The sequence below is a fragment of the Adiantum capillus-veneris genome, chromosome 5 (genome assembly GCF_014529385.1).
Source record: "Adiantum capillus-veneris isolate H3 chromosome 5, ASM1452938v2, whole genome shotgun sequence".
NCBI classification, from domain to species: Eukaryota; Viridiplantae; Streptophyta; class Polypodiopsida; order Polypodiales; family Pteridaceae; genus Adiantum; species Adiantum capillus-veneris.
In genome coordinates this window covers 151880980-151891521 of record NC_140935.1, presented here as the reverse complement: position 1 = coordinate 151891521, position 10542 = coordinate 151880980, and the positions used below count along the sequence as shown (strand labels likewise).

Below are 10542 nucleotides of genomic sequence, written 5' to 3'. Positions count from 1 at the left end.
TGATCTGAAATTAAAGCTAGCAAGGCTTGAAGAAAAAGGAAACACATCTAGACAATTGTCAAGTCAAAAAGGGGTTTGTACATAGGTGCATATGGTGTGACAACCTAGACCATCCAAGAAAAGACTATGAAAGCTTTAGAGATACCTTGGGCAAAGATCTTGTCTTCTTTAAAGAGAGAAAGATACATCTTAGTGAAATAGGAGAGCCCTTGGCAACCAACTTTGGCAAAGGAGGAATGAAACACCTAGTTTGAGGACATGGCAACCAATCATGCCATATCAATGATTAAAGCAACAACATGTGGCTTGAAGTCTGATCAGCTCATGCTCAAAGGATCAAAATTTATTGAAGATTTGAATGAGGACGATGAAGATGTATGGCCATCTGTGATGGATTTAGCTATAAAGGGAGAGCTAACTAAATAAACCTTACACAAAGTTGGAGATTGTATCCGTCTTGAGGCAAGGAAGCGGCTCAATGCTCTCTCTCTCTCTCTCTCTCTCTCTCTCTCTCTCTCTCTCTCTCTCTCTCTCTCTCTCTCTCTCTCTCTCTCTCTCTCTCTCTCTCTCTCTCTCTCTCTCTCTCTCTTAATGAAGGAAAGAGCTAAGGTGAATTGGCTCTCGTCCTCGTCCTCGTCCTCAACCTCAACCAAGCTCAACAAAGAGAAGGGAGCTTGGCAAGGCGAGACGAGGAAGGCTTGGCAAAAGTGGAGCTTGGCAAGGCAAGACAAGGAAGCCTTGGCGAAAGTGGATCTTGGCAGGGGAAAGATAAGGCGAGGGAAGTTTGGCAAGAGCAGATTTCGGAGCTCGGCAAGCAAGTTGAGATGTCGGAGCTCGACAAGCAAAGGGAAGCAAGCTGAGACGTCGTAATCGGCAAGCATTTAGGGAGTCTGAGGTTAAGCAGCAAGAAAAGGGAGCAGTAAGGCAAGAGGGAGAGAGGATAACCTCTCTCTACCATAATTGGGAATTACAAGGGCACTAGGCAGGGAATTTTTGCTAAATACTCCCTTCCTAATTAGCTTCAAAATGCTCTAATGGCAGGCATAAGTGGAAAATTTGGAGTCTTGGTCTGATTGGAGAGCATTCGACTCTCTTAACTCTATCAGTGTTGTTAAAGACAAACATTTGTAATCAAATTCCACTTTGGCTAATTATTAGCTGCTTAAAGCATTTATGGTGTCGTCGATGTCTTTTGCTTTGTGTTGTGCATCTTGTCTCTCTTATTTACCACAGTGTGACGAGTAGCGCAGTGCTAACCCGGTTCACCTCGTGAACCCATTATCCCCGACAATGTGTTATACAAGTACAACAAAAGGATGATGATGAGAATGTTGTAGGCTGCTACGAGTCTTCATTTGGAAAAAAATAGGCATGTTAGGTTTGTAGTTGAAGATGAAGAGGAAGCTATTCATAAGACGACTATTCAAGAAACCATTGGGCAAGGGCTACAACATTACTTATGCAGGATGCCGCATATATGTAGAAACCATGCTTCACCATGTGCTTCGTATATTTATCGACAAGATGTATATGCTTTGGAGTGAGCTTGCACCCAATGCATATATAGATATGGAGCTATGCTCTTGAAAGCCTTGCTTTTCCATAGATTTTAGTGGCTTTCTTGTTCCTTTGAACTTGTTGGAGGCACAAACTTCAAATGTTTTAAAAGCAGTAATATTTTAGTTGACTGCACAAGTGTTGCTCGTGAGTAGCATCGTGAAAGCAGTATTATTTTAGTTGACTACACAAGTGTGGCTCGTGAGTAGCATCGTACGAAGTCGTGCCCCATTGTCCAACCATGAGCACATGTATGTGAACAAAGGGAAATGGCCTATTGATGTTGATCATCGTTGGCGGATTCGAGCTGCCAATATGCTTCCGGGGGATCTTTATGGTGCCTGTGCAAATGTTAAGGTAACTATTGGGGATGTTTGTGATGCACAAAACTTTTTTATACAGGATCATTCGTCCTATCCACTCATACTAGGACAGCCCTACATTACAGTTGTGCGCATCGAAACAAAGGTGTTAAATGATGGCTCAACCTATGCAAGGATCTGGAGCAGGGATAGTAAAAGGGCTATTCAATTTTTGACTATGTGTGTAGAACATGCCAGAAACAAAGATAGCCTACGTGATCATCCATTGTCGAAGATACGCAAAGAGTTCAAAGAACACAGGTTTTCACAGGATTTTCTCGAGGTGCCACTATAAAGCGGGACTATGGTGGTACGGAGGTGGGAAAGCTCTCGCAAAGAGACACTTTCTCTTCGGGGGTTTTGGGATTAACATTTGTGGGTTCGTTGTCATATAGGAAGTTTAATGAGCTACCTAAATGGGAAAAACAATATGTGTTAGGCATTCAAAGTGAATTGCAGGGATGTGATGTGCTTGAACCAGATGATGTGATTTCAGGGATCTTTGAAGAGGTCTTTTATGTGGATACTATGTCGGAGCTAGAAGAGATCATGGAATACAGGTTACAAAGTGGAACTGACATAGTTAAAGTGCATTCAATGGACATGTATGAAGAACTAGATTTATATGAAGCACTTAGATAAAAAAGGATTTGGGTGAACCAGCTGAAGTCCAAGTAGAGACAAATATAAATTTGTTGCAAAGAAGGTGAGGCCGGTGACTACACCTCTGCCAGAAGGAAGTGATGGAGTAATGGAGAAAGCTTCTCGCCAGCCTATATTATGAGATCCAAAACACATTGGACATAAGTTCACTGAAGAGACATTGAAGCAGCTGAAAATTGGAAAGGAGGATTTCCTTACTGAAGAGGATATCAAATGCTTTTGAGAGAGATTCTTGGGAATCATGGTAAAGCCTTTGCTTTTGAGTCAGGTGAGATTGGATGTGCAGATCCAAATGTTGTTTCTACTATGGTTATATTTATTGTTCCTCATATGCCATGGAGTTTACGTCCTATTTCAGTACCCAAAGCTCACTTGCCAAAGCTCATTGATTTGTTAAATGAGAAGATAAGGATGGGCATTTTGTAACCATCATGCACACCATACTCTAATCGGTGGTTTACTATTCCAAAGAAGAATGGTACCCTAAGGTTCATTCAGGATATGCAACCAGTCAATAAGGTAACAATCCGCAATATGGGTACAGGTCCAATAGTGGACGAGTTTGTTGAAGCCTTTGCAGGAAGATCCATCTACTCTATGGGTGATCTTTACTCAGGATATGAACAGTTTCAGCTTGCTTTGGAGAGCAGAGATCTTAATACAATGCGTACACCTCTGGGTTTGGCGAGGATGTGCACTCTACTACAGGTTGCTACTAACTCTGTAGCTCATATGATGAATGGTATGAGTAAGGTGCTAAGGGATTTTATTCCTCATGTTACTATGCCTTTCAACGATGATTTACCGATCAAGGGATGTGAAGAATGGTTCAAAGATGAGGTAGAAGACCAGAGGGGGTGCCAACAATTTGTTGCCCAGCATATTGCAGACTGTGATGCCATTTTATCTAGGCTTGAAGAAGTTAACTTGACTCTTTCAGGGCCAAAATCAATTTTTGGTGCTAAAGAGGTTTTAATTGTGGTGCATATGTGTGACCCAGATGGAAGATGACCAAGTCCGGCTAAAGTTGAAGCTATACAAAAGATGAAAGAAACATGCACATCAGTCACAGAGGTTCGGAGATTTTTGGGTGCATGTGTATTTTATCGTATTTGGTTGCCGCACTTTGCTCATGTTGCAGGGGCGCTTTACCAATTGCTAAGGAAGGGTAAAAAGGTTTGTAAGGAAAGAAGCTCATACAATGGCCATACAAACTGAAAATGATGCTTCTTGAGGCTCCTACCTTGAGAAAGGTTGACTATAAGTGTGGAAGGCTAGTTATCTTAACCATTGTTGACGCTAGCTCGACAGGTATTGGTTGGGCTATAGGTCAAAATGATGAGGATGGTCACAAGTATGCAGTCAGGTTTCGAGCAAAAGTGCTTAATGCTTGTCATGTTAAGAGAGAACTTTGGGTATTGCTACTGCCGTGAGGTCTGACAAAGAATATTTCATTGGTGCTTCAGTTGTGGTAGAGACAGATTGTTTACCATTGATAGGGATGATCGCAAACTGTACTACTCCGAACATTGCAATGTTGCGATGTATAGCTTTTATTAAGTCTCTTAACCTAGAGTTTTGTCACATTGCAGGCGGAGATAACCCTGTAGTAGATATGTTGTCAAGGGCCAGATATGAAGATGAAGAGGAGATGCTTACCACTAGTGATGATGTAGGCTTAAAGTTCTACACCTCTTCTCATTTACATGCAAGCTGTGGTACTCATGCTCATGTTTTTGAAGTCTTTTATGAATGGATGTATGATGGAGAATGGATTTTGATAGGCCGTTACCTCAGTACTCTTACCAAGCAAGAGGGATGGAGTGATCAAGCGTACGAAAGGATCAGAAAGAAGGCTTATGGCTACTTTTTAAAGGATGGTCATCTATGGAAGCAGCCAAAGTGTTCAAGAGGGGTACCACAACGGGTTGTTTGTGATAAAGCAACTCAACAACAAGTGATTAAAGAGTTTCATGAAAGCTTATGGGCTGGACATAGAGGGGTATGGGCAACTTTTGTCAAAATTAAGGACCACTACTGGTGGAAAGGAATGTAAAAAGATGTTGCTCAATTTGTAGAGACATGCTCAGTATGCCAGCAGCATTCTAATGTACAGGATTGAGACGGATTACATCCTACTTATCCACTAGCTATGCATTACAAGTGGGTAGTAGATTTGATTACAATGCTAGTGAGTGTTTGGCAGATGAGGTATATTGTTCTTGCTAGAGAAGATCTCACTAATCAGCTTAAAGGAAGAGCTTTGCGTACAAAGGCCACAAGTGCTGTATGCAAATTTTTGCTTGAGATGTAATTTCCAGGTATGGATGTGTTGGCAAAATCATTGCTGATAGAGGAGAGCTAGATGCAGATGAAGCTCGTGAGTTCTTTTCTCGTTTGGCATCAAATTGGCTCTTAATACGGCATACAATCCAGAGGGTAATGGGAAAAGTGAAAGAGGGCATCCGCCTATTGTTAAGGCTTTAGCAAAAGCATGCCAAGGACATATTGGTGATTGGCCTAAGCTACTACCTTTTTCTTTATGGGCTGATCGCACTACGCATAGTTCAGTTACAGGTTATATGCCATTTGAATTGATGCATGGGCAGAAACCCATTTTGCCTACAGAGGAGGCAGTTATGTCTTGGACTATAATGCCATGGGAGATAGATATGTCTACAGAAGATTTGCTTGCTTTATGTATTCACCAACTTGAGAGGTGGCAAGAAGATATTGAGCAAGCCAAAGAAAAGCTCAAGGAGGCAAGGTTGAATAATAAAGCAGCATTTAATGAGAAGCATAGACTACAGCCATATGCTATCAAAGATGGAGATTGGGTACTCGTTTATGACAGTATCTTGGAAAATCAATACTCTGCTATGCGGAAGATGGTCAAGTGGTGGTTTGTACCATATGTAGTACTTCATGTTTATGACAATCCACATAAGTGCAGGGGAGGGGGTTTTTTTTACAAGTTACATAAGTGTATAAGTTAGGGGTAGGCCTCCAGTAATTTATCTTCCAAGCTTAAAAATAAGGGAAGGGGTATCATATTTATGTTGGGGGGGGGGAGAAGTGAGAAAAGGGAAACATGAGAGGAAGTTTTTGTGTTTCAAAATCATAGCTTCCCAAAAGATTCTTTCCTTGAACTTGTGAGTCAATAGCTACAAAGATACATGCAAGAACTAACACTGCTTTGTATATAGTCCATTTGTTGAGTTTGTATAGATGCAAATTTACATGGAGAACCTAACAAAACTTTATAACCATGGTTTTTGAGTAATTTAGATGGGTCAAAATTGGACCCGAAGTGGACGAGTAGGTAGAGTGTAGGCTGATCACACACATGATTTCAAACTCAAACTAAGACACATTGAGGGCACATCGAGTCATCAATAGAAGTGGCTCCTTAGTACGTTGCCAGTCACTATGCTACATGCTCTTTGACTAGTTTTACTCATTTGGATTATGTAAGACCTAAATTTTATATGTAAGATGGGGGTATGATAGTTTTTTGCATGGATTGTCGTATAAGCGTATAAAGGGGGGTCATATTCCCTAATATGAGTCGTATATAGGGGTTTTATCAAAGTTTTCCGCTCGTAGGTGGCGTTCCATTTTGTATATAGAGTGAATCCCCCGTGATGACAATGCAACATATAAATTATGTGAGCTCAATGGCACTGACCTTAGAGTGCCTATTGCAGGGAAAAGGATCAAATTGTTCAAGGAACAGGAAGGTGAGTTTAATTTTGAGGATCAAATCTTAGATCAGTAACCAAGGGATGATGATGATACGTATGCATCGGACAATGTGTCTGATGAAGCTTTTGATGATTGAAATTAAAACAGAAGACGGTTGGCACATGCCAGAGGATGTGCAAGTTCAAAGGGGGTGGATGTCGTGCCATTCCGCTTCATGATGGGAAAAAGAGCAAAGAAATGTAAGCTAAGCTTCTTCAAAGCCTCTTGAGCAGTGATCAGGGCTTGTTAATAGGTCAAGTTTAATGCTAAATGTATGTGAGATGCATCTTTAAAGGGCCAATAGATGCCGTAATGCTGCTAAAAAGGAGTATGCTTGAGGTGATTATAGGTAGGAGATTATGATCTAGAACTGTAGTGCTTGAAGTGCTCTACGGGCCTGTCTTTACGGCTCGTCGATTCGAGCTACGGTGAAAAAGTTATGGTAGTTTGAAGTTTGAGTCAATTCCAGATCCGTACCGGATTGGGCACGTGCAGCTAAGGGGACAGAAATGAAATGAATGCATGGACCTGAAGTGCTCATTTTTTGGAGTGCGTCGGTCTTTTCAAATAATGTTCAGAGTTTCGATTGCCAAGATATTTGCTGTTTAAGATTCACCGGGGGCCGTTTCCTACGAGTATGGTCCGTTCGGTTGGTGTGCCATCTCGGAATTTCACTGCCTCAGCAAGATTTGTATGCATTCTATGCAGCTTGAGAAGTCTATAGGAATTTACAGCTTGCCAATCGTAGTCCGAAGCTGAAAAATATTAATGCTGGAAGTCGGTGACGACGACCACTGATGAGGTACCAGATGGTTTTTGGCAGATTTGGCAGCCTCAGTTAGTGGGCCATAGATGGTAGTGGCAAGAAGAATTTAAAATGGTGCCTCTCAAGATGCATTGGGTGCGGGGAATGGCCAACACGGTTGTGGCAAGGAGCTCTGAGCTATTTTCATCGAGTACGAAAGGAATACCTTTCGGTAAGTGCCATCACCTATACGCACATTTTAAAGGCATGGGGCATTATCTGAGATAAAGGACAAAAAATTTCACGATAATATTGGCAATTGAGATCTGCTATGAAAAGATGCCGTGCTAGGCGATGATTTGATCGACATGCGTGTTAAATGTGGTGCCTTGGCCGATATGTATACAAAATGTGGTGCCCACTATGAAGCGTAGGCCCGCCAAAGCCATAGGGGCTAGTGGCCGCCCGCCCAATGAAGAGGAACTATGGCCACCCAATTAATCAAAAGGCAATATGGCCGTCCATTTTAAAGGAATACACACATTGTGTGTGAAGGGGAATAGAAGAAAACACAAAGGGGATGGTGTCGACCCGTGTAGGCAGTGAAGGACGCACGGGAGAGAGAGAAAGTTGCTTGCGCTGGGGGCTATGGTGCATGAATCACAGCACGCTTGAAGGAGAAAATGCTCAGCTCGCCAAGGCGTCCCCTTTCGGCACTAGTCCCGGCTCATTTCATACTGCTCACGTTACACGTTGCCATGCCATCATAGAGAGTTCATGCGCCACATGAGTCACGACGCCCGTGATTGATGGGCGAGAAAAAAATAGGGCGTGTATTAAAAGGGGAGTAGGGTATTGTGGGGAATAATTGGAAGCGAATAAAGGAGCTCGGAAGGAAGGCAGAACTTAGCAAGGAATAAGGTAACAAAGGAGAGGAGGTAACGGGAAGGAAGCAAAGTCGGAGCTCGACAAGAGACCGGGGAGAGCTCGGCTTGGCGAAGGAGGGTGCCAGCAAGGCGGGAGAAGGGTATTGAGCAAAGGCAAGGAATCAATTCGATGCTCTCTCTCTCTCTCTCTCGGTCTACCTCTTTCTCTCTCTATTAATGAAGGCAAGAGCTAAGGTGGATTGGCTCTTGTCCTCGTCCTTGACCTCGACCAATCTCAACAAAGAGAAGGGAGCTCAGCAAGGCGAGACAAGGAAGGCTTGGCCAAAGTGGAGCTTGGCAAGGCGAGACGAGGAAGGCTTGGCGAAAGTGGAGCTCGGCAGGGGAAAGATTGAAGGAGTACGATTGGAAGTGCGACGCGAGAGAGAGTGCGAGAAGAAGAGCACGACGATATGGTGAACTCGCTCTACTGTAATGTGTAGAGCATAGTGAGTTCTTATTAGGTTTTTACAAAAGAATATGTGTACATACCTGGCGGCCCGCCCACTTACCTGGGCGACCACATTGGGCTTTATACCCCAACAACCTCCCACTTAAAGTCCAATGGGGTACTTTAAGTGTGAGAGAAGCTACTATACAAGCTAATATACAAGAGATGTAGAGAAGTGATGTACTACCCTACACCTAACTGCTTGCGAAAATGCGCAAAGCTCTCTGAGGGAAGTCCTTTTGTAAGTAGATCAGCAGGATTTTCTATGGTGTGAACTTTGACAAGCTGAAGTTGCTTATCCTCGAGCATTTCCCTGATGAAATGATACTTCACATCCACATGCTTTGTCTTTGAGTGATAAACTGGATTGCGAGCCAATTGTATAGCACTTTGACTATCACAATATAACACAGGCATCTCTTCTTTGATTCCCAAATCTGTTACTAGTCGATTAAGCCAAATTGATTCTTTGCATGCCTCTGATGCTGCAACATATTCAGCCTCTGTAGTAGACTGAGTAACACAATCTTGTAATCTAGAACGCCATGATACTACTCCACCAGCCAATGTAAAGACATACCCTGACGTAGACCTTCGGTTGTCTAAGTCACCTGCATAATCTGAGTCTGTAAAACCCTTTACACTTATCTCCTGACTCCCATAGCATATACGCATACTCTTTGTAGCTTTCAGGTATCTCAATATTCCTTTCACTGCCTCCCAATGTTTCTTGCCTGGGTTTGACATGTATCGACTTACTACTCCCACTGCAAATGCAATGTCTGGGCGAGTAGCAATCATTGCATACATCAAACTACCCACTGCATACGCATATGGAATCTTATCCATTTCAGCCTATTCTTCCTCAGACACAGGACAATCTTGTTTGCTAAGTTTCACATATGGTGGCAATGGAACACTCAGTGCCTTTCCCTTCTCCATATTGAAACGTTGCAAAACCTTGTCAATATACTCTGTTTGAGATAACCAAATCAACTTCTTTGATCTGTCTCTCTCAATGCGCATACCAAGTATATGACTTGCCTCACCCATGTCTTTCATGTCAAACGATTTTGCCATCTTTGACTTCAAAGCCGAAATTTCTTCCAAGTGCTTGCCAGCAATCAACATGTCATCCACATACAAAATAAGGATCAACCAACTACCATCCTTAGCCTTCTTTGTATATAGACAGTGATCGAACTCACTACTTTTGTAGCCTTGAGAAAGCATAAACTTGTGGAATTTATGGTACCATGCCCTCGGTGATTGTTTTAAGCCATAAAGACTCTTTAACAACTGGCATACCCAATCTTCCTTGCCTTTCTCAACAAACCCTTCTGGCTGCTGCATGTAAATTTCCACATCTAAATCACCATGCAAGAACGATGTCTTGACATCCATTTGGTGCAACACCAAATCTAATATGGCAACCAATGCAAGAAAGCATCTCAATGTAGTCATCTTGACCACCGGAGAGAAGACTTCATCAAAGTCAATGCCTTGTTCTTGCTTAAAGCCCTTGGCAACAAGCCTTGCTTTGTACTTTGGCTGACTATCATGAGCGGTGATCTTATACCTGTAAACCCATTTACAAGGTAGAGCCTTTTTGCCCTGTGGTAATTTAACTAGCTTCCATGTCTTGTTTTTATGCAGAGCCGTCATCTCTGACTACATCGCCAATTGCCAATTCTCGGAGTCCTTCATTTGCACTGCTTCCTTGTAACATGAAGGCTCATTGCAATCAGTCAACATGACATAGTTCATAGATGGAACAAACATATCAGGAGGTCGCGTGATACGTCCAGATCTATGCACAATAGGTGGCTCAGGCTCAGCCACAACCTGTGGTTCCACTCTATCCTGTCCTTGCTCCTCTTGAGCCCTGACATTGTGTCTTGCATGTGCAGGTCCATCTTCTTGGAAGACAACTCTTCTAATCTCCTCAACCCTCTCTGGTTTATAATGATATTTGGATTCATTAAAGTGAACATCATTGCTGGGGAAAACCTTTCTGGATTCGGGATCCCAAAGTCTGTACCCCATCTCACCAGAATTACAATAGCCTAGAAAGATGCACTTTCTACTCTTTGGCTC

General features: G+C 42.6%; 1 protein-coding gene across 1 annotated transcript; it reads left to right on the top strand.

Annotated features, from left to right (window-relative positions):
- The first annotated feature begins 3116 nt into the window (after window positions 1-3116).
- Window positions 3117-3593, top strand: LOC147458302 (uncharacterized). Its single transcript, XM_086513420.1, has one exon. It carries the CDS (start codon window positions 3117-3119, stop codon window positions 3591-3593), a length of 477 nt encoding a protein of 158 aa, XP_086369546.1.
- The last annotated feature ends 6949 nt before the right edge of the window (window positions 3594-10542 follow it).